Genomic DNA, 25,451 nt, shown 5'->3' on the forward strand with positions numbered 1-25,451 from the left:
CACATGAACACCCAGGGGCAAGTTAGAGTCAGCAATTAGCCTCAGATGCAGGCTTTCGACTGTGGGAGGATAGCTGAGTACCTAGAGCAAACCTATGCACACACAGCGAGAACAAACAAAATCCCCACAAAAAGGCCCCTTGGCCCAACCCAGATTCAAACTACGATCCCACTATGAGGCAAGAATTTCCACCTTCTCCTCTGTAACCTCCAATATTCAATTATATTCAAGTCAATTCAACTTTATCTATATTGTGCCAAACACAACAATAATTTCTAGGCACTTTTACAGAGAAAAGAAACACATTCCACATGAGCAAGCATAAGCGACTGTGGAAAGGAAAAAAACCCTCCACTTTAACAGGAAGAAACTTCTGCAGAACCAGGCTCAATTCAGTCACCTGACCTGTCCCCGTGAAGCAATTCATCAGCAGCATAAAAATGACACCTGTTGGTGCTGAGTTGAACACTCTCCTTATCCGAGTTTCAGATTCCCCACATCTCTCACATGCGTATATACACACTTTCGTTCAGTAATTGACCACAGCAATGCCATTTCATGTTTGTGGGGATTGTGCCTGTAATGCACCTGAACATGTGGGCCCTTGCGTTTGCCACTCTCTCGTCGAAAGGCATCATTTCCAGGCTTGAGATCGTGACTGGATAACCCCTCTAGAGCCACGCCATTAGGTTACCCCACTGCATTGGTACCATTGATGGGATTTGTTGCCTAGCAGCTGCATATCATTCTGAGATGCTCCACTCTACCCTAAAACGCTCTCCAGGAACAATGGCCCCATCCATGTTACAAGTGAGGGTGTGAGGCATGTTGGTGGACTTACTCTGCCCTGCAAGTACATAACGCTGCTTGTTAGAGAGTGAACAGTTTTAAAACAAGCTGGTAAATTGAGGTTTTGCCACACTGTTCACCTATAGATCACAAACGGAGTCTGAACCTACTCCTCTGTGATGCTGTATTATTATTGGCTCTGTTACAGTTTGGAACAGGCCGGGACTTCTGATATCACGGTACACCACATTCAGAGATTTTGGCAATGAAGTCACCACTGACACTGTATGACGCTCAAATCTCGGTGACGCCATAACTGCACGTTCAGCAAGCCAATCACGTGTGAGTACTGTACTTCTTTAGCAGAGACAGAGCCTGGATATCTTATCATTGAAGTCGGAGATGGTGGAGCAGCTAAAACTCAGACTCAAACCATCTTCAATGCCATTTGTTGTCTTTATTTTTTCTCAAAACATGGCAGAAAAAAAAGTTTGTTTCCTGAAAAAAAGGACTCAAAAGGTACTAAATAAAGGTACTCAAATGAAGTCTGAATATTTCAACTTTATATGATGATTGTGGATAATATAACTTTTATAACTCAATGAGATGTAGCTCAAATACTTGCAGAATTTACTCTTTTGCATGCAGTTGGATGGGAGGCATAATGAGGAGGAAAGTTCTGCCAAGTAAAAATCCACAATAAATCATCTATATGAAAGTTGATGCGAATGCATGGGACAATCAAGCAGTTTAAAAAAAAAGAAGACAAAGAAACATCAGTATGCTTTAAACTTTGTTGTACATATTTAGAAGTAAACATTATAATGCAGTATAATATGGATAAATATTTGATGGACTACATGTTGAAGGTGTGTAATTCTTTTCTTTAATCATCACAAGTTAATGTCCCGCTCGATGATCATCCCACTAATGGCACCCGGGGTACAGAAGTACATTCACAACATCTAGCAGGGAGATGCAGACTGAGCAGAAAATCTCATATGGACGAAGAGATCTGCTGAACTGGCAAAATGTATTAAAGTGATGACATGCTGGCTGCAAAATGTTAGTAACTGCTTAATAGATTATTAAACAAGCTGGAGTAAGACCAAAGCGTAGGAATTCTGGTGTGATGGAGTCAGTGCTCATAACTCAGCCACACAACATGCGTCTAAAAAAAACCCAAAAAAGAATGGAGGAAAAAACCAAAACAAATCTCAGTATCCATTTAAAATGCAATTTATTCAGGCAAGGGGGACAAAGTGTTGCTTGGTCAAAGTCATCTTAATTCATGTGGCTCTGGAGTCCTCCTGATTTCCCTCCACCCTGACTGATCCTGAAAAATGACAATGTAATTTCTGCTCCATTTATTTCCCATGCCAGGGCCAAGCATTTTATTCACTGGTTGAGTCCTGGCGAACTCCCCACCCTCACCTCCCATGCTGAGCCAATATTGTGCTTAAATCTCATGCTCCGATTGTCATGGATGAACCCTGTATGGCACAATTAGATAGACAGCGTAATTATAATGGCACCCTGTGTCCGTGCAGATCACCCTTTGAACAGCTGAAGTGTTTACAGCGGAAGAGACCCAAATATATATCATACCCTGTAACCCACCCCTTGCCCAATAGAGGAGAATGGAAAGCAAGCTGCCCTTCACGCTGCCATAAAACAAGATACAAACGCACAAATCTCTCGCTACTACATTAGTTTCTATTACTTACTTACTTCTGTTAATTATTTGCTTATAAATTAAAGTGAGAATAGAAATATACAGAAAATATATTTAAAAAAAAAAAAAAACACTTAGTTCCACAACAAATGGAAAGACATACATAATTTAGACGTCGAACACACACACGCACCCACGCACACATGCACGCACACACACACTCACACTCACACGTACATTAAGTATGTGAAGGCCGACCTTGATGGTTGGGAGAGCTCTGATTGGCTGATTGCTGGAAGCTTGGCCCAATGAGGTCAGTCTGCCTATGACTGGAGGCTCGGTCTATATTGTCCTGCTGAAGAGTAGAAAAGAAAAACAAAAAAAGGAAAACAAATAAGAAAAAAAATGAAGCAACACATTACTTACCAGAGGTTATCTAAAACATTTTTTTGCTCATGATAAAAATTGCTTTATTGTACCATTTAAAATCAACAGAGCGAACATCAGAATCTGCATGATTTAAATAAAAAAATACAAAATCCTAAATACAACTTATGAACTTCACTCTTTCTACAGTGCTGATACAAAAGCAACGCTAAACATGAACAGAGTGTGAACATGATCAGGTGTGTTTGAGGGGAGAGGATGAGAAGCAGCAGGAAGGGCGGGGATGTCCTGATTTGACCTGTGCAGTGCAGCCTCAGCACATTCCAGTCACGGCAAAACTGCTCCAAAAGAGAGAAATCACTGCAAACAACTAAGCATGTTTATATACACGTATAATCATATCTAACCTTAATTTGCTCTGGCACTGCTGACTACTTATCATTGTGTGTGTGTGTGTGTGTGTGTGTGTGTGTGTGTGTGTGTGTGTGTGTGTGTGTGTGTGTGTGTGTGTGTGTGTGTGTGTGTGTGTGTGTGTGTGCGTGTGCGTGTGACTGGCATCCCGCGCGGGACAGCTAGAGTGGGAACAGGACGTACTCTGGCGGACCACTGTGTTCAGAACAACATCACCACTGACTCCGTCTCTGTGTCTCACACAGCAGACGTCCTCTGATGCTGTAATAAAAGCCGTTACTTGTTCTGCCTCATTTATAGCAGTGACACAGGAAGAACTGGATTTTTTTGTTCTCTTCTTTTTCTTTTTCCTTTCAATATAGTTGCGACCGATATGAACTATTCTTTCAAATTTGCTGCACAAAATGTTGCCCCTTGTGGGATAATAAAGCACTCCTGAACACTTGAACACCAGGGAAACCCATCATGTTATTCTGGAAATGCACTTTGTATTTGGACATTCGCAAAGTTGCCCAAGCACTAATTTTATCACCATTTACACAACAACCGAAGAAATGTTCATGAAGAGAAGACTTTTAGCTCAAATCAGACATTTAGAACTTTTTTCCAATTTTATATTTCCTGCCCACAAGCTGCTAAACAATCGTCCTGAATTATCCACTTTCAGGACAAATGTTCAAACTCTCAGTAGCAAATGAGACATTTTAAGTTACAAAACAACATTTAATAATAATGAGCAGATCAACGAAAGGCGACTCACTGTGGGAATAAAGCTTGACGTACAGTTCCACCCTGTCTCCATCCGTTCCAATCAAGTAAACACAAAAGGTGTAGTTCCTGGTCCTCAGCGGAAAGAAAGCCTGTGCTCCTCACTGGTGTACTGATAGCTATGGTCCGGCTAAACTGAGTATAACTGGATGCACGTCAGTATATTGCCCAGTCCACCACCACCACCCTCTCACCCCTCTTCTATACCAACTAACCCAACCGCATCCAATCATTATGTTGCATTGTTCCGTCTTTGTATTGTCTTGAATTCCAGCTGTCTCTGTGAACCAATAAGGAGATTTTGGCTTTTAACGGGACTAACCTGCTCGCGAATTTAAAAAAAAAAGAAGAAGAAGAAGAAGAAGAGAAAAAAAACGAAAGAAAAAAAAAGTTAAATTAACCATCACTCTATTTGTTCCTGTGACATAGCGAACCTTGTCATCAACCCACACCGTCTGGGAGTCCAGCTACCAGACTGTGACTGATCCCTACCCAGTCACCCAAACAGCACTGGGACACTGTTTGGTTAGTGGGATGGTACAGCAGAAGGTTCGTGCGTGTGTGTGTGTGTGTGTGTGTGTGTGTGTGTGTGTGTGTGTGTGTGTGTGTGTGTGTGTGTGTGTGTGTGTGTGTGTGTGTTTCGGACAGGATGGTCATGGTTGCGCTCTACTGACCAAAACCATAAGGATTCTTTCAAACCATATTTCAAGCCTTTCATATTTCAAGCCTTACATGCTCCTTTGCATGGTTCGCAAGCCTGTGTGTGTGTGTGTGTGTGCACACGCACGCACGCGCGCGCGCGCGCACACACACACACACACACATGGGCTACTAAAGAGCACAAATTGATCTCTCTAGTGGTCCTCACCAACAAAAAGCCAAAACCCAGGCAGCCTTTGATTTTTCGATAGACAATTGACAGAATGGTAACTCGTGAATTTAATCCTATAGATGGTGACCATTTAGCATTTAGCCTATAAGGCGAGACTGAAAAAGTACAGACAGAATAGGGTAACTCTTAAAAGCTACCACTCTTTTCTTTTTTTTTGGTATACTTAGGAGAAAAAAATGCAGTTAGTTCCCTGGCATTGTGTCATCCTACTCCTCAGTCTCTCTCCTACTTCTCTTTTCACACTCAAGCACAAAAGCACTGGTGAAGACACACACACACACACACACACACACACACACACACACACACACACACACACACACACACACACACACACACACACACACACACACACACACACACACACACACACACACACACACACACACACACACACACACACACACACACACACACACACACACACGTGTTGCTTAGGTCCTTAAAGAGGGGTCAAAACGGGACTGCGGGCAGGCCAAGTTTTGACAAGGAGCGTATAAGAGCCTTTTCATAATGATGAAGTTTGAAGGAGCTCCAAACAGGGAGTTACAGGGTTCAGGGTTCAGCCTTTTAAAAGGGGTCAGTGGAAGGCCAGACACAAGGTTAAGGCACTGAAAGAAGGACAGACACAAAGGGCTGGAGGTCAGGGCTGAAACAACGGGAGCAAAAAATGGCTGAGATGCATGTCAGAGCTTCACCGTGAGAGGTCAGAAGAAAGTTAAATGTTCTGTTCAGATATTGGATATGGATCAATATTAGACTTGCTCAGAGGCTAAGCAGGAACAGGTGAATGGGGACTATAACAATACTTCAGGCAGAGCTGAGAATGCAATGTTAGAAAATTGGTATTTTACAGTGGAATACCGTGTGTGGCGCTTTCTCTGTGAGTTGTAGGGATGGGTATCGAATTCGGTACTTTTATAGGTACCGATTGAATTCTGTAGAAACCACCGAGTAACATTTCACGTAAAATCAAAGCTGCGGTTCCAGAGCACTTTCTGTGCCGGGGCGTCGCGGGTTTTCACGTGGCCCCACTGAAAAAGTTGTGGATGGTATGGAAAGAAACCGCAACCAGCGTCTACGATTTTCCGCTACCCCTCCGTTGAGGTACCTAGTACCGAGGAACGGGTTTGTGAGGAGGAGCGACAACACAGCCGCGGGGTTTAGAGCTCCGCATATGTGTGACGTTGCAGCAGTAATCTCAGCCAGAGTGGCTGATCTGGACCTTATGAATCCTCTGTCGTTGTTTCCATACTCCGCTTTTAGTTATTTTATTTTTATTTTTTGCAGCCACAGAGCTGCAGCTGCAACCTCCGTGTTGGTTCCATGAGAGCAAACGTCGCCCCGGCTTTGTGACACCAGAGAGTAAATAAATTTACTTTAATTTTGTAAAATATTATACCTTTTTTTATTTTCACTCCATCCTCTTTTGCTCAATTGTTTTAAACTTATTTGTCCTCTATGGACCTTATCACACATTTCCCATAGGGGAAAGGAAAGGAATAGGAGCACGGGGAGCTGGATTTTAGTTTGTGCACTATTAAAAAAAAAAACTGCATAGTTGCAGTTAAGGGTTGTCATGTTGAAGAAATGTGTAAAACAACTGCAATGTTAGAATGAAACCAGTAGGATGTTGTTTTGATATGATTGTTGAAATTTATATATTGAGAAATAAATGTCAAATTTTTTTATTTTTCATTATTATTAAACAAATTAAGATTTATTACCACAAATTTATTACGACGCAAAATGGTACCATTGAGCACCGGTACTGATTCCCAAGTACCGGACATTGGTACCATGTCAGTTCAAATATGAAAGGTACCCATCCCTAGTGACTTGTGATGCACTTGTCTGGGAGGCTGCATTAAAACTGCTGAAAACTGTAGCGGCATGTTTTCATGTGTTTTGTTATTACCGTGTGTGTGTGTGTGTGTGTGTGTGTGTTGTTCATACAGCAATAGTAGCTCAACCACTCAACCAAAACTAGGTGTGCAAGCTGGGAATTTAATTGAAAATTTTAAGCTTCTTTATTTGGGGTCGTATATTTATAAATCTGTCTTTGAAGAGAGTCGTTCCTCATCTGACGAAAACTCAGCACACATCACTGCCATGCAATACACTAGTGGAAACTTTTGAGTCCTACATTTGAGTCCAGTGATGTAAAGTCACAGCAGCTACTTTATTAACTGCTTTGAAACTCCAGACAAACATACGTCAGTAGACTAATATGTTATATGCCACAACTGGCTGAATGAACATTTTCAGGAAAAAAAATAAAATGTGCCACAGGGATACCAGGTGTGTCTGACTTCCAAATAACCAAGTGAGAAAAGCACTCTGGCCCACTGCAGGACTCACACGTCTGACTGTATAACCTTTCACTTTCTGTGATACATTTAGCTGTGACTCAATATTCTCAGAAAGCTTAGAAATGGGGACATCAAAGCTTCAGGTGTGATCACACCTACTGACAGCAATAGCATGAACTGAAATAGTCCTGTTACAAAATACATGAGCACTCAGTAGCCAGTGGAAATCCCTTCTTACATAATTAGCCAGAATGAGATCAGGGGGTCACACAGTGTCTGCTCCAGCGCTTTGTTTAACCATTTGTTTATACTGGGGAAACTCAGCTGTGGTCAAAGCCAGAAAAGACCCTAACAAGCTGGGTTATGCCATATTTGTGTCAAATGAACACTTTCAAGATTACTACAATTAATCTTGTTATTATTGTAAGCTTTTCATGACAATGCCGCCATTATTTAACGTATCCATAAACATTAAGGGCACTATCGGATTGGTTTCTGAATAGAAATGATCCCTGGTTATTTACTCTTTCAGAATAACAACAATAACATACAACACAGAGTAATTGGACCTCAATACAAAACGTCCTCCATCCACCTTCCATACAATTTAATCCTGTGCAGGGTCGCAGGGCACTAAAGCCAATCCCAGCTTACTAAGAGTGAGGGCAGGATACACCCTGGATAGGTCACCAGTCCAGCACAGGGCAAACACAGAGAGACAGACAACCACACACACACACACTCACATTCAAGGAGCACTTAAGGGCAATTTAGAGTCACCAATTAACCCCACGTGTATGTTTTTGGACTGTGAGAGGAAACCTGAGCACACAAGAGGAGAACATGCAAGGTCCACACAGAAAGGCCTCGCTATTTGAACCCAGACCTTCTTGCTGTGAGGCGAGAGTGCTAACCACTGCTCCGGCAGGGTTTTTTTCTCTTTATCAGCGTGGCCTCGCACTGTACATAGACGTCATTTACCCACGAGTCATGATTATATAGCTGAAACCTGATTTAAGTGGTAATATGATCCTGCAAGTTTAGGATGAATGTTATCTTCAGTTGAATCCGTTTTGAATCGCAGCTCCAGGTTTATCAGGGAAAATCTTCCATAGCCCTGGAATTTCACAGTGAATGGGTTTTCTCATTCAGCAAGTCAAGGTACATCTGTGATAACTCAATGGTTTGCAAACAGCTGGGTGAGAGTATCTGTACAAGTGCAGCTTTGTGTGTGCACGTGCGTGTGTGTGCATGTGTGCTGGCGTCTCTCCCAGCATGAGATGCTTACAGTCTCTTTTCGTTTTTTCATTTTTTTCAGTCAACATTGAGGAGGTGTTCGACAGGAATCTGTTGTACACTTGACAAACATAGGTTGGAATTACATAAGGGCATAAAGATATCTGAACAACCCCTTTCATTGGAAACAATAGATAAGAGTACTCTCCGGTATATCAAATATCAGTCCTGGACCCAAAAAGCCAATCAACCCTGCAACTCCCGCTTCAACAGTAGTCAGTACCGTCCAATCACAGACTAGATTCACCATTGTAGTAACACACAGAACTCAACTTAATCCTAATTATTTGGAATAAGAGCCAGATATTATTTATCTCTAAAAAAAGATGAAAGCACACACCTATTGCACATTTTACAATCCTACACCATTAGAGTCAAAACAAATAATTGTCCCTGAATCATAAGAGGGTTAAAACTCTCGGGCTAATAATTTCTGTCTTGTTGTGGAACTTGAGGTGAGCCCAGTAGGCTGAACTCCCAATCCTCAAGTTCTCAGTTCAAAGGTCAAAGATAAAGCTACGACCCAGCTGACGAGCTGACAGCAGGATAGATTTGGTTGGGGCTGATGGTGCCACGGCACTAGTCCAAATATTTGGACAGAGTTACCTTTGTGCCGTGGAGGCGAGTGTGAACGTAACTACACAAGATAAATCAAATCTCAAACAACTCAAATATAGTTTGTATCATGAGAGAAACAGATGTTAATTCTATAATTTTTTTCATTTCAACCATTAAAACTGAATGCAAAGAACTTTGACATGTCACTGAACCTGAGTCAAACGTGTTTTTGGGACCACTTGTGCAGATTTAAGATTTTACTATTAACCTCAAAATGCATTGGCGATGAGGGCCTGGAGACCACACAGGAGTTGTTTGCAGCAGAAGAGCCTCCACTCTCAAAGCCAACTGAAGTTGCGTCGGGTCAGGGGTGCACCCCAAAGCACTGTGTTTGCAGGATTGTGAGGAGTGAATTTGCCCCCCGGCATCAAACTGTCAACACCAGGTTTTCTAAAGGATCTGAGAAGGATCACTCAGTTCACAAACCTGTGTTTCGGCAAGATTCCAACTGAGTGCCACTCATGAGGCTGTTTGGTCTGTTGATGATCACGGATCCCCATAGCACTCTCTTTCTCCATTAGTAATTATTTTGCTATTCACAAATGAACTCCATGTTTAAGTGTTGCTGTTTTGGCACAGTGTACACGGCAGATGGTGGTTGACATCCTTGAGCAAGGTGACTTGGAGGAAGTGTGTTATGTGTCACAGAAGCACCGGGAGCCGCCGATTGTTGCACAAGGTGACGACTTAGTGGCTTGTTTTTTTTTTTAATATCCTTTATATCTTAAACATTATGGTCACACTTTATATATTCAGTACAAAGGATTCATGTTCACCTGTTCTTAAAATCTAAGCAACCAGTACGTTGATGTGTTTCAGCCAAATGTGGACACATTTGTTCCGATAATGGCACAACCGTGCATCCCTATGCAGCTCTTTGTGAAGTCAACCATTCATTGACAGAATTCACAAGCCGGGAAAAACAGAACAATGTGTTTCTATACACGTCTCAGTCACTGCACTTTAGATAGCATAAAAACTGATAAATCAAATGCATAATGAAAAGGTTGACAAGCTGAGTAAGAAGAGTCGATGGTAGACGTAGCCACATGAACACATTCCCAAACTGTTATTTCAAAGTCTTGGAAGCACATTTTACGGTATTTCTTGTATGATTGACTATTAGTGATTTATTCTAAATAATTATTGAAGAACTTTAATTTGCACAAGAACACAGTTAAAATTCAATGTCTCCAGTATGACATGGATTGACTAAAACCTATGAAATTCACTCTAACTAGTACTTCATAGGCACACAAAGGCATAGCTCCTAAATTACTCTAGGTTTGAAATCTGAAGTTTATATCCTGCATGTCTGACTCAATTTAAATACTTCAGACTTGACTTCAAAGTTCAGCTCTACACTCCAACCACTACAAACCCTACACGCTGGTAAAATGTTATTAAAGTGCATTGGACATGTTTGAATATCACACATAATAAACTCCCATCTACCTGATAATTTGGATGATGCAGGAAATAATCCGGACACCCGGCCACAGCCATGGCTTGAGTTTCTCAGCTTTTTTGGGGTCTGCTTCAGTATGAGACGGGTGGCAGAACCTGTCAATGAGAATCAGGAAAGAGAAAACAAATGGTGATTAATCAGCAACTACAAAAGGAAGAAGAAAATGGTGAAAACTTCCAAGAAGGGAGGCTGGAGGAAAGGGAGGAGGATGACTGTCGGAAGATGAAGTCGACTTCTGAGAGGAGAGATATAGCAAAGGGCACTCCTTAAGCCACATAGGCCAGCAGTAAACAACGTCACAAACTACATGGGACAGGGAACCATCAGGGTTGGTTAAAAAATCTAAAAGTAAGAAAACTGCATATTGTTCAAAATCTACTGTAGTACTCCGGTAGCTGCCACGATCCCGTAATGTTGGTTGGAAGGTAACTTTTCAATTCTGAAAAATCCACATTGAGCCAAGATTAGTTCATTTGAGCAGTACAAATTTGTACAATTTAAACATCTTTGTTAATTCTTGACAAAAATTGTAGACCAATCTTTGGAATTCCAAGGTTTACATTTGCAAAAATCCCACATTCGAAAGGTTGTGCTCTGATTGATAGTGTTTGATTCATTGTTGAGAGTAAAAGTGCATTAACTGGAGCCAGTAAACCCTTATATCTTTTATATGAATGATTAAAACCTGTGATCACTGCAATACACTAAACAGTACACAGTGGACTGCCATGAGGATTTGCACCTCACAGTATGCAAGTCTCAATTATGAAGGTGCATCATTTTGCAGGCCTTGTCATCTTGACTACTGTTTTTGTTTATTCTGGCTGTGTGCACATGCGTCAACTAGCAAGCTTGCAATGCTTCACGCGAAGAAGTGACTGAACAATGTGGTGAGGCTGAACGGCAATAGATGTTCTGTTTTAGCAAGCGTCCCTCACGGCCACCCTTGGTCAGAATAACCATAACTTCAACAACATGGACTTCAGTCTATTTGAACTTCTTAAAGTGGGTATCCTACTAACCTCTTGGCACCGCTGCTGCTGAACAAACACCTGTAAACATCGACCCCAAAAATACCCCACAGGCACAAATCCAGGTCCAAAGATAGCCCCTGAGGTATATTTGGAGTCAGGCAGCTCGGCTCACTTCTATGATGGTCTTTAATGCAGCAGTTCATGACCCCCAGTGTGTGCTTTAAAAATATGCCTTGCCATTTTATGGACAGCTAATATTATCTCATGTTTGCATTGGCGGTGGAGAGACGGCTGCCCTTGTGGCTGTTCAGTGTTTACATGTGACCGTTTCTGCTTGTACATGTGCTTTTGCATGCATACGTGTACTGCATGTGGCTATGTGTGGATGTTTACATACAGTATGCAGCACGTGTGGTTATGCGTAGGTGTGTGGTAACTTTGTTTTTAGAGGTTTTCAGGGTCTCTAAGAAGCTGTAGTTGTGTATTTTGCTGTCTTGGAACAACTGCCATACAGACATGTAAGAACTCTGGGTGATAACTGACTCCATCAAAGACAAACTGTTGACTAGAAGGGTTGCAGATGTAAGATGAATACATTTTTCTCAAATAACGGAATGGCATGGACTGTCTGAGGCCCCGTTTACACGCCAACGTGTCACGTGACAACACCTAATCCGAGTGTGTTTACACTGCAGCAGCGGACACACCGACAACGGTGCAGTTTGTATGTCGGGCCACAGGAGGGCGCTGTTGCTTGATTTTGTAATGAAACCACACCGACGTGTGCAGAGAACAATACGCTATAAACGTGGAGAAAATGGAGCGAACCCGACATCCGTATTGACTGATGACTAGAACATGGCCCGCGAGTCATACCACTACGGGTCCGCAAATGTTTGTTTACAAGTGGACAAGCAAAAAGAAGGGGAGGGAGCGGGAGAAATGTGCATGCGCAGCAAGAGCGCTCATAGCCTCCGGCAGTCTCTGCAGGAGGGAATAGCAACCATGAAAGAATCTTTCCACCTTGGGAGCCAGGATAGAAAATTTGCGGATACAGTGGATTCGCACACTGGTGTCGTGTAAACGGACCCCCCAAAAGTGAAGAAAGTTACATTTGTATTCGTATTAAATGGGGCCTGAGTTAATCCTAAAAAGATTAGATTCTTATGAGGTGGTTGTCCAAACAGGTCAGGAGGTAAGAGTACATATAGTAGTTCCAGGACGCTGAATGTGAATTCACAGCAAAAGGCCATTTGCCATAGCAAATAAAAAATGAGATATAATAAATCAGACAGTCTTGGGAAATAGTTGTGCTATTTTACAGGGTTGTTAGCTCAAGAAAGCAGTTTGGAACTAATAATAAAATAGACATAAGAAAGATAATAAAATCTTTGCTAATGGTTCACTTTGATCCCCTTGAGCCAACCAAACTTGGTGAAGCACTCGGAAAACTTAAAGGTTTATATTCATGAGCAGCTGTGGCTCAGATGGTGGAGCAGGTTGTCCTCCGATCCTGTGATTGGTGTTTTGACCTCGGGCACCTTATGTGGCATGGTTGATGTGTTAATGCGTATGTGGATGGGAGACTGACACTGTGAAGCATCGTGACACTGCTAAAAGCAGAGCAAACATAAGCATTGACTCCTTGACTGCCTTTAAATTCAGATGAAACCCCAACCTGGTCAAACCTGCCTACTCACAGTGAATACTGTTGTTTCACAGCACACTTTGTGATTTATTAACAACGGATGACTGTCATTTCTACCACACATTACTACTAAATTTAAATATACTGTTGTGTAATAGTAAAAACAAAAGCGAATTCTGGGAAACGAGTCAGAATCACACAACTCCTGTAATATTATTTTGCTGTTCTCCTTCACCACAATGGGTTATTTTGAAACCACATCAGCTGAGGAGACTCAGAGCTGTCACTCAAACGGCCTGCCGGTCCAGAATTTATTGAAGAACTAAAAATGAAAGAGGTTTTTCTGTCCCACCAAAATTGGGCTTGCAAATAATGACCGCACTGTGAATGCGCTCTAAACAAAGAGCTTGGCACCGCCATCACTCGGACCGCTGAGAGGGCTTCCTTGTAAGCGAGTGTCTATATGCGTGCATGCATGCGTGTGTGCGTGCGTGCATATGGCTGTGTTAGTCCATGTGTGTGGCCCGGCCAGCTGGCATGCAAGGGCAACTCGTCATTTACACATTATTTACAGATACACAGTTTACAACAAAAACAAAACAAATTAACATTGGTCTAAACCCTCCGAGCGGCCCCTCATTAAGCGCCACAATCCTTCTGACTTTCAGTGGCCAAACTGTGTGATTCATATTTTTCTATGGCGCAACAAAGGTGGTGTGAGCCTCAGCTACCTGCCTTCAACTCTAAACAAAGTGGATGTGCCCCGTGGATGCTTAAACCCTAATCAAAACAGCCACTTTGATTTGGTGAGGCTTAAATATTAAATATTTAATCCCACTTCATTAAAGCCACACTCTGCCTTACAAAGTCGCAGGTATAGCCTGTGACTTCTGTTTCAGCTGTGCGTGATAAAACATGGGAAAAAGCTCAGGCGTTCCATGTAGCATTAAAATACCTCACAAACCAAGTATCAAAGTGCTCATATGTGACACGTCGACTCTCTGTGACTGATATATTGACTAAACATACATGCACCTAGGCTTAATTGCCCCTTGACATAATCAAAGCCATTCCAGTGCAGGGATTAGACCCTCTCAGAGCCCTTTGATTCAATTCCTTCCACTTGAACAGTGAACTGAAACCTAACCATCCAGGACCCTGATGCACAATTACCATTGCATTAAAATGGGGGATCGGGTGCATTATAATCGGGTGCTGCTGCTGTACCCAGCAGTGAGGTCACCACATCTGGATTAATTAAAGAGATTTTCGCTCCAACTTGAGGGAGATTGTCAGCTGATGGACTTTAAACAAATGGATCCCATAATACCTATTGTGAATCCTACATCTGTCTTTTGCAAGACCTCTCAGGAAAACAAGTGTGTGTGTGATGTGCTGTGGTCTGATTGTTCTTCACTATTGCTGTGTGTTTTTGACGGTACTCAAAAGCTAATGTTACGAATACTGTCTGGAATTAAACAGTCAAACAATGGAAGTCCCAGGGAGCATTGTATCGGCTATATACAATAGTTTATGAGTGCAACAATTTTGAAACGATAACTGTACAGAACTGCTGTAGTTGGCATGTCACACTAAATATTCAAGCTCCTTTAAACTGGCTTTCTTCGTCGTATAGACCCTCACAGTATCTGTTGTATGAAAGAAATGTGTCTCCACATGCAATCCAGATGACAAATTGGTAAATGGAACCGTTACTGGAAAGGCGCCATTATATTCAGCACAGACAGCGCCTGGATTCCTTCACTGTTGTGATCGATCTACTTGTGCACGTGCAGAATGATTTACTATGACTGTGCAGTAGCCAGTGTCTTAAGTTAGTTATTACAGAAAATACTCCAACATCGCAGTGTATGTTTTAGATAAACAGCAGCAGTGCAGCAAGTATGTGATTTATTGCTAATGAGGTTTGACGCTCGATGTTATACGTCAATGCGCTTAACTCGAAAGTTAGTTTTTTTTTTACCTGGATTAGTGTGAGAACCTATATATGTTATATATGTCGGATGTTACAGAACATTTGAAATGCAACTGCGGAAGAAAAACCCAAACAGAAATAAAAGTATATTGATGTCCAATGAATGAGTCAAAACCACTAAACCTGCCTTGTTAAATACTAAGACAGCTTGTTTTTTTTTCTTTTTCTACTACAAACCTGCCTTCCTGTCAGTTGGTCTGTTTTGTCTATAATAACTGTCAAACTGTCTGTGCAGGTTGTGTTCCTGCTTTGCTGCCTTTCCTGCTTGGCTCTTTGTCAGCATCTCTGCCTACGTGCTCCATCTCTTTCACTCGTCTGGTCGAAGCCTTCCTGATGCTTCCTCTGCGATGATAACAGTTGGAATGATGAGAGTGGAAAATAGCAAATCATTGTCTTATGGGGAGAAATTGCACATCATTCATAAAAGCAACCAAAATAAATACTCAAACTAGTTAAATGCCATCCTTTAGGGCACGTCTGTATGAAATAGATCCATGGTATATCAGCAGCAGCCGCAACTCATAGATGTGTCGCATTAATGTGTCTCTCAACTGTCCTGGCTGGTCACAGCCAATCATGGTCACTGTTCTGGACCAGCTTTACTCGTACCTCACACTCAACAGAGCACGATGGGCTGGAAAGATGTCCCATGGGAGCATATTTGGCTGGCTGCTCATAGCTACACATGGACATAAAATAGACAAATTGACATACATTCTGCCTGTTGAGGATTATTAATCATACCTCCTACAGAGGACCAGGTTATCATATAAATAGAATAGATATCTAATACATGACAACACTGAGGTTGTAGGATTGTTTCAGTGTTTTTTGGCCATGTTAAAGCCAATGCTGCTTTAGAGTTGCAGAAGGGTTCATAATTCCAAAACATTTCCAGAGTAACAAAATACTAGTGTGACCAGTTGAATGTTGTTTTTACAGCTTATGGTAGTCCTTCACCCATTTTAATGACTCGTATATATAAATGGCTCTGCTACAGTGTTGCTTGTGTGTGCGTGAAGCTACATTTTTCTGAAATACAATATAACATTTATACTGATACTTCGGGAAGAGCTTGCACAAAAACAGTTTGACTGGACGTGTAACGCCCTAACCTGGATGCTACAACCACGCTTTTCCAAGGAAGTGACATCCTTCTAAATGATTAATCCTCAATATCGAAGGCAAATGAAAAGCAGTATATAAACTGAACTACTGAACTAACGAAGAATATTCCCCAGAGGCCATAGAAAGGCTGGATTGCATTATCTACATCATGCCAGTGGAATACTAGTAAAAGTAATTAACAAATGAGGGCTTCAAATACACTGTAGCATATGCTAAATCACAGCACCAGTCCTCCTTCTCAGCCTTTTGGCAAAAACAGCTAAAGGAAAACTCATTAATTATCAAACATCAAACCAACAAGCCAGCAAACAGCCTTCCAGGTTTAACGTTTGGAATTAATTACGTCTCTCCCACAAATGGACCCGCAACGCCACGTTGTCCAAGAGACATAGACCAAAAGCAGAGTGTTCAGTTTTGGGATCTGTGCGTTCAGCTGTGTCAACTACTTCTTCCTGTGTATATAATTGTAAAATGTGTTCACCTCAGTCAGCTTGCTTTCAGCTGATTGGACTGGACACAGCTTAACAGGACGCTGTTTAGCTGCGCTCAGTCATCTTTGGAACGCAGAGAGCACATTCTTTCCATATAGACTAGTGAGTGAAAAAACACATGCAATACAGTGAACTCTGAACCCACCAAACAGTGCACACTGATTTGTGGGCCAGCTCGGGACACGAGTGAACGGCTACGAAAAATGTGAAGAATGAGAAAACACATACATAAAGCACCGCCCCACGCACGCACACACACATACACACACACACACACACACGCACGCACACAGTAAGCTTCCTTCTTAGGTATCATGAGGTCAAAAGGGGAGATTTTATGCTTTCAGGGGTCACGAAGTGTCAAGGAACAAAGTGCTTTATTTTCAACACTGTGGTGCAGAGGTCTGCACAGGACCTCTTTGTCCATCAGACACCAAACTGTTCCTGCAGATTTTCCGACCGTCACCTCTCACTCGCCATTACAGCAGCCGCTGTAAAGAATCCGGTCAGTCATCGACCACTCCTTGATCGCGCTGTGCGGCAAAAATATTTCTCTGCTTGGTCATTCTGGGAACATTTGTGTTGCCCATAAGAATAGTTGCTACGACTGGGCGAAAAGTGTTGGATGGCATTATTGTAAATAGCAAGATATAAATGATATAGAAAACAAATTAGGGCTGCACAGCAATATAGTGGTTAACTCTCTCGCCGCCCATCCCATAGTTTGATTTGACTTTTTTGTGAGGAGTTTACCTGCACCCCCCCCCCCCCCCCCCCCCCCCCCAAGTCTTTTGCTCAGAGCCTTCTCGGATCACCTCCAGCTTCTGGGGATCATAAGCGGGATGAAAGATGGATAGATGAATGAACTCACTGACACATTTCAGTTTCCTAAGATAAAAGTAATGAAAAAAAAAAAATCACACCACCTTATGAAACATATTAGGATGTTTGAAGACAAAAGGCTGCGTGCAGTCTGTCCGCCACTGAATTATCATGCAAGGTGAAACCAATGTTCCTTTAAAAAAAAAAAAACTGCTCCTCCTAATTTACCATATGATGATTAATCTTGTGATTATGAAGCTGTACAAGAATATTCACTGTAATGTCTCGCAGCCTCAGCTCTTATGTTAGTGTCCCTCGTGATCTGGGGAGTCCTGCAGCAGCCCCGGGGCATCACCAACACAGACTGCACGGCTGGTATAAGCTTGACATGACTTAAATTTAAATCAGTGTTAGGGGCCTGAACAGACGCAGCTTACTGCACCCGGTGCACAGAGAAAAGTAGCTGGTTAAAGAACGCCTGTGGCAAAAAGTAGAGCTCAAGAGAAATAACAAGGAGAAGCTCGGAGAGATTGTAATGACGGAGTTCAACTGCAAAACTTCACAAAAAAAGAGAAGGTTGTTTTGATTTACAGGGGCCGAGGTAAATGTATCGCAATTAGGCAGATGGCGATTTGGCTGGCAGCTGGCGCTTTAGGTGCACAGCGACTCTTAACTACGAATTAGATTATATTTTTTTAGACACACGCACACACTCGCATGTGCAAACATACACACACTCTGTCCTAAAATCTTGACAGACCAGTCAAAGGGAGGAACGAGATGTAAAGTATGGTTCAGCACTGTCTTGTGACAGAACAGAGCAGTGTTTGTCAACTTCTCCCTTTTTAACCGTTGTGTTGTTTCTCGTAACACCAGCCATTGCTCCAAACCTCAGCATCGTGTGGTCCTTTGGTTGTCCCTGACTAAACATTGTTAAATCCAATAACAAGAAGTACACATGACGCATGAAATCCAACTGATTTGCTTTCATTTTGACTGTGGCAGCCTGATTTATATAATGAATATTGTTCATGCTTGTGAGACTAGCTTTACCCACACTGTGGTGTAAAATCTGAACCTTTTTAAATGTGAACGAGCATTACATGCCAAAGATTTTGAAGAACTTGACAGAAGCGGAGCAGCAACACCACATAGATTGTAACAATCTGCTTTTTAACCGGAGATATCTTCAAAATGTAACCGTAAGCAATCCTAGCTTTCATGTGGCTTCCTCTGCAAATATTTATTACCCTCCCTTGCTCTAAACAATGATCTAAGTCAGTAGTGACTCAATAGGATCATGCAATGAGGTAACTTACTGTATATCATGTTGAGCAGCTTTAGATCATCTCCCAGATATCATTTGTATGCCGCATTGCCTCCACCCACAAGTCATTGTGCAGGTACCAGACACCAGAATGAGATTTTTATGTTTGGACAAGGATATGCCAAAAATATAGAAATCAAAACCAGAACATGAATGCATTTGTTGGTGCTAATACTAATGTCCATTTCCCTGTAGAATATAATTTCCTTCACACTTTCAGATCTTGACACCGAATGCTTTATGTTAAACTCAGATTTCTAAATGAACACTGGAGGGACAAAGAAATGTGGAAGGTCCCTGACATTCAGAAATGAAGCCGAAAAACCCTCGTCCCACCCTTTTTTACAAGTGCCACACCCACCAAACGCAGCCAAGCCTACTATTCACCCTGTCCCCCTCTATCAACCAATGCTGCACTGTGACGCACCAGCAACCTCCCCCTTCCTCCAGACTCCCCTCCAGCCAGAGCCCCAGCCCTCCGCCCCAATCACACACCACCAAACCCCTCCTCTTAACCTGCTGCGCTCCAGTCCAGAACATAAACAGCGTCTTAATTCAAGAAATGGCACAGCTCCAACTCTGTGTCTGGGGACTTGCGGAGGAGACATTATTGTGAATGTACTGACAGTGACCCATCCCCTACAGAGAGGAGGTCAATTATTCCACTGTATATGTTTAAACTAGCCAGGCACCTGAAGGGCTAATATTTAGCCTGACGCTGAGTGTTATCAAAACTTCCAGCAATGGAGCAACTCATAAAAATGTGCTGTTTGCCAGACAGAGGGTGGTACAGGACGGGAGCCCAGTGGTCCACTGCTACTGTAGTGTACTGACGTAAGCTGGAGATTCCCCCTCTGGTTCTCACCACTCAATATCTCTGCAACTCTGAAAAATCTATGCATTTAAAAAAAATATATATATATTAAAAAAAATGATATATATATATATATATATATAGTAACTTATTTTACAACAAATTTTGAAATGAGTTAAGCAATTCCAATCTCCTGCAGGGATTAACGATCTCACATGAACACCAAAAACTGTTAAAAGGTTTTGCTTTACCCCGACCAAAAATTCTAAATTAAAAGTGCAATAACACTCAATGGTCGACTTTGAAAACATCTCCAGTCGGGTCGTCAGCACTTGGTCGTTTCTGCAGCGATCCACCACTGAAAGACGGGAAGCTAGATTCGAACAGAGCATCTCTGTCTTCTGTTTTAATCAGCAGATTAGATGGTAGTCACTCACTGGATGTGCTTGTTGCACATGTTGATTAGTCATTAATTGGCAGCTTTCATTATTTGTGAGCAGCAGCGTAAAGTGGGGCTATAAGAGAGGGCCTGATGTCATGCCGGGGGAGGCTGAATAGCACCAGTCCATGAGAGAAAGGCCTTTTGGAAACGTGGACAGTGCCTAATTGGATGAGGATTTCATTTGGCTGCTTGGGAGAACTGGTCTCATGCAATGGCTCAGATGAATGGTCCGAGGCTTGGGAGCAGTGATGCTTCAGCACCAGTTGGCTGTTGGTTCCCGGGGAGGGACATTAGATAGAGTCGCTGTCTCATGACACTGTCTTATCTGGAAGCGCATAACATCTTTTCTTGCGAAATGGTGGAAAATACTCAGAACTGTCACATTAGAAACCAAATGTAAATGCTGATTAAACCATTTATCAACCTTGTGCAAACGGAAACCCAAAATAAAACTGACCTTTAAAACAAAACAACTCATTCCTGTCAAGAGTGGCGCTCCAGTATTGTGACTAATTGAGGGTGAAAGGGAACAAGATTTATTAAACCTACTTTCGCTTAGGAATGCTAACAAACATCATATTAACAAGGACTTGTCATAAATAACTACGTACACTAACATTAATCCCCATTTGCCTCTAAGTTTGAGGATAATGCCAGTTGACCTGAAGCAGAAAATGTCATCATAAACAGAAGAAACAAAGGCAAAAATGCTCAACAGTCATGAGCGAGAGAGAAAGGCCTGATAGCTCAAGAACAAAGAAAATACTTGTACTGCTCCGAGATTTCATACTAGTTAAAAAAGAAAAAGAAAAAGACAAAATACAAAAAATCGTATGGAACATCGAGCAAAGTCAACAAACCGTGGTTTGTTTTGATTTTGCAATGCAGATTTGATCTGGTGCAGTGTGACACAGCTCACTGGAGAGAGACACTGATATAGATGGCGAAACCAGGAGAGAGGCGCTGTCTGTTCGTCTGTCTTTTTCCTCAAAAGGACCACTGGGAGACAAGGGGGGGGGGGGGGGGGGGGGGGATACAGTGTACTTCTGCATATGGGAGATCATTTTATCGTCACTGTGCATCCACGCCACATTACCTATACCCACCCGATCCTGCGCTCCCTCAGGTGTTCAGTTACCTTCAGAATAAAAGCAACATTCTTGCCTCTCACGTAGGCTCTCACCAACATTTGGACCAACACCAGACAGCGAGAAACTTAATCCACTGTCCTCAGACAAACAAGAATTAAATCGGCTTAGGTCACAAGTGGAAAGTGGTGAGAATCAAGTTGTATAAGCCTATATTTTCAATATGGACAAGGAGAAAGGGGAGGAATAATACTACTTTTTTTTTTTTTTTTTTCATTTGGGCAAGAGTTTGGATTCTTAGAAATGACTTTTCACGAAGCCCATCATGATTACTCGGCAGCTTCAATTGCGATGTGAAACACATAACACTTCAGTTGAGCTCTAATGTCAACAACATGCCTTAGGAGCTGCTAACCTGAAAGCACAAGTTCTAGGAATTAGAATGGTTTTGTTTTTTTTAAGCTCAGGTAAATGGAAACCCAGCCAATTTTAACCTGAGAGAATTTCTTTCGTATCTGACTTTCAGAAATTCATTCCCCTACAACGTATAACTTCAGGGAAGTGAATTTACTCTTGCTTTTCCGTCCAGGCAGAGTCCGTGAAATGACATGAACTGTGCTGCGGTCCCCCGGCAGGCTTGGGTTAATGGTGTCATGACATTAGGGAGAGGGTATTAACAGTGTATAAGCCTAGACTAACCAGTGCTGAATGACTGCTGGCTGACGCAAGACCCGATGGAATGCTGCCTCGAGCACGACCACAAGCTCTTATACCACCAATACCAGCTAATAGGATATCTCGGCCACATTTCCCCGTGGATAGCAGCTGAAACTATACGCAGACAAACAGGACAAGTGGACATACGCAAATAAGTATAGATAACAACTAATATCATTGAAAACAAGGTTCAGGTTTTGTTTGTGGAGCCAATTCTCGGAGAGATTCCAGGTGAGCATACAATATTTGAGGGCCAAATGCAGCAGAGTGAGCATACTTCACATTCCCAAGTGACACGTGTCTGAATCGTAGAGCGAGTACAGTTTATCGTACAATTGTCTGCAATATGTGCAGTCAGCACCCCTTTTGGCAACCTGTAGTCTTGCAGAGTTCATGCCCCATCATGCCTGTGCTTACTTAGCATGGACTTGAAATAGCAGGACTGGAGGGGCGGGGTGGGGGTGGAGGAGACTGCAGCCCGAGCGGTTGTCATGTGCACAGTGATGTGACCACAACATAATTAAATGAGAGAAAGCAGGAAATAATAGGCAGGGGCAGGGGAAGGAGAAGCCCTCTTTGGTGAGGAATGGGAGAGTCTCAACAACAAGCATGTGCTTGAAGAGAAACAAATACAGCCTGTTGGTGTGGCTGCGAGCACGAGATCAAACTACTTCATATTCCACCAGGCACAGAGAGAGAAAGGTGCAGATGTGCTCGGTGCGAGAAAGCTGGGAGAAACAGCACTGGTTAAGCATGACTCATGAGTTGCTGACTTTGCTCTGCTTGCCTATATTCAAAAGCTGAAGTTACACTTCAGGCAATCGAATGCGTTTATTGGTAATAAATGTGACATAAGCCAGTCGCCATATGATATGATAAATGCAATTAGAATCATACATTTGCGTGGCTATGCAACTTTCTGCAGAGGCCACATGTAGCCAATAAAGAAATTGATTTGGAGGAGTGCCCAAATGACAGGACAGATTAGATGATCTATGAAGACTTGCTCTGTCAAGATGTTTGCACATAAATTTAAATTAGTTAATGGCCGAGCTCCTGGTTTTACCATGAGTAAGCACATTCAGGAAGAATTGTACCACAAACTATTGACTTGGTGATACCTGTGTTACAATAGACTTCTAAACACCAAACTCAGAAAGTACTGTGTCATAAAGATGGGAGCATTCAGGATCAGCTTGTCTTTAAGGATGCTCACGTGGACTCACTCATTTTATGGATGATACGACTTTTACACTATTTCTGTTTTTGCACAACAGTGATAAAAACCATTTCTAGTTTGTTGACTGTGGAGGCTCAAGAGCCAATTCAATTTCAACAGTACACCTCGATTTATTGGGGGTGGGGGAAGCCACCCAAAGGCCTGCTGTGGGTCCCCGGAGCCCGCTTTGGGAACCACTGCAGCAGAGGCTACCGAGTATTCCTGGGGGGGTTAAAAACCCCGCTTGGCTCTCCCCCTTCCCCACCCCCAAAGCAAATGCTGCCAAAAGGATAAGGCGATAAGGCGAGACTGGCGAAACTCTCACAGAATCGAGGTGCGGGGAGGAGGAGGAGGAGGAGGAGGAACGGGGGGGGCGCAACACGAAGAAAGTAAGCTCCGGGGCCACTGTGGACTGCTGTGAAACAACTGTAAACAAAGCAGGGCATTGGGATTAAAATAGTCCCGGGAGAGGCTCGAGCCACGGTATATGTTGAGGAGGGTGCAGAAAGGCGCACACAGCTTATCGGCATGCGTCCAGACCCCGGAACAGAGAGGAGGGTGTCTCCTCTCCAGCGGAAGCTCTCCGCCAGTAGGAATACAGTCAAGATAAATATAGCTGCGTGCAACAGCCCCGCCGCGGTGGAGAAACTTGTTCCTAAAGTTCAATGACTGGACGTTTGGACGTTGTCAGGAAGGGCGGCAGGTCCCGCACGCAGCATGTGCCATCAACAGCAGCGCGTTAAACTTTTACTGCCGCCGCGCGCACCGACTTCTTTTTCCCTTTAATAGCTCTCTCTCTCTCTCCCTCTCTCTCTCTCTCTTTCTCTCTCGCTCTCTCTCTCTCCACCTCCACACACTTTCACGGGCAGCACATAGAGGAGCACCCTCTTCATCCCGGTAACATGCACTCACCTTTCAGCCCGATCAGGCAGAGTGTGGACTCTCTCAGAATAAAGAAAACAAAAAGAAGGGGGAAGCGTGGCAGGCTGGAGACGAAGCGGCGCTCTGCAGCGTCTGGATCAGGACGCGGTGGTCAACATTCCCGAACTGGACAGAAGCAAGATAGAGGCGAAGAGAGGAGGTGAAGGAGAAAGAGGAGGAGGAGGAGAAGGAGGAGGAGGAGGAGGGTGAGGCGAAAACAGTGGCTGCAAAGACTGCAGGCAGCTCATCTCATGCGGCTGTGGAGGACACACACATACACACACGCGCGCATGCAAACACACGCGGAACGACTCCTCCCCTTTTGAGGAGGCCACGCCCACACGAGGGGCCCGATTAATGCGCCCTTCAGGCCTTATGGGGAAAGGGCGTGTTCAGAGAAGATTCTGCTGGTTTTCTTGCTTTCTTTCTTCCTGTAAAAAAATAGATTAAGTAATGTCTTGATCGGGGTACTCATCTAATGGTCTGAGGATGAGCATTTCTGTTCTGGGGTTTTGTTTCAATTAGTTTCTTTCCAGATCTCTGAATCATTCTAGTACACCCAGTTATTGTAGCACTGTAGCATGTCCCAGAAGTCTCTGAAACTCTCAGGCATTCTACAATTCTGACACATTCGAGAAGTCAGACATTCTAGGACTGTTGCACTTTCTAGAATTTGAACAGGTAGTCCCCGAGAACTCTCATACAGTACATTGTACCACTCTGATATATTGTAGGACTCTCACATTCTGCAACACTGACACATCTTCAAACTCTGACTCTGGAATTGTGACATAATTCAGGATTGTGAAACATCCAAGAACTCTCACATACTACAATTCTTAGAACTCACAAGTACCAGCGACCCAGAAGCAGCCATCGCCGCAGTTCATTTATTTCCTCCCTGTATTCTGGGACCGTCTCTAAATTAGTGCAAGTTTTTTCGGAAAAAAAATAAACAAAACAAGAAGAAATATAGGAGTTACCCAATATAGTCAATGGCAAGTTTAGGATTGCTGTTACAACATTCAAGATTCTCCAAAGTCAATACAATTAGCCTGTTGTGTTGCATAATTCTAAAAGATTAAGTACGGGTTGAAGTTGGTTGTTTTGGAAAAAACCTAAGATATGTTTCATTATAGATAGGGATAGATGCACAAAAGCAAAAGGAAAAACAATCATTTCATCATATCACCCTTTATGGTTTTAAAGGTAGGGGGCTGCCAGAGATCACAGCAGATGGGGGGAAAA

General features: G+C 42.8%; 1 protein-coding gene across 1 annotated transcript in view; it reads right to left on the reverse strand.

The window, feature by feature from the left end:
* The window catches only part of LOC308114516 (growth factor receptor-bound protein 10-like), a 32,781-nt gene extending 8,290 nt beyond the window's left edge, over positions 1-24,491 (reverse strand). The window contains exons 1-3 of the mRNA XM_080471445.1: positions 24,195-24,491; positions 10,604-10,711; positions 2,723-2,819 (exon numbers count right to left, since the gene is read on the reverse strand). Coding sequence (XP_080327571.1) covers positions 2,723-2,819; positions 10,604-10,654 — 148 coding nt within the window. The 5' untranslated portion in view covers positions 10,655-10,711; positions 24,195-24,491. The remainder of the gene's footprint in view (positions 1-2,722; positions 2,820-10,603; positions 10,712-24,194) is intronic.
* Positions 24,492-25,451: the final 960 nt, after the last annotated feature.

Source organism: Lipophrys pholis, assembly GCF_963383615.2.
Source record: "Lipophrys pholis genome assembly, chromosome: 9".
Taxonomy (NCBI): Eukaryota; Metazoa; Chordata; class Actinopteri; order Blenniiformes; family Blenniidae; genus Lipophrys; species Lipophrys pholis.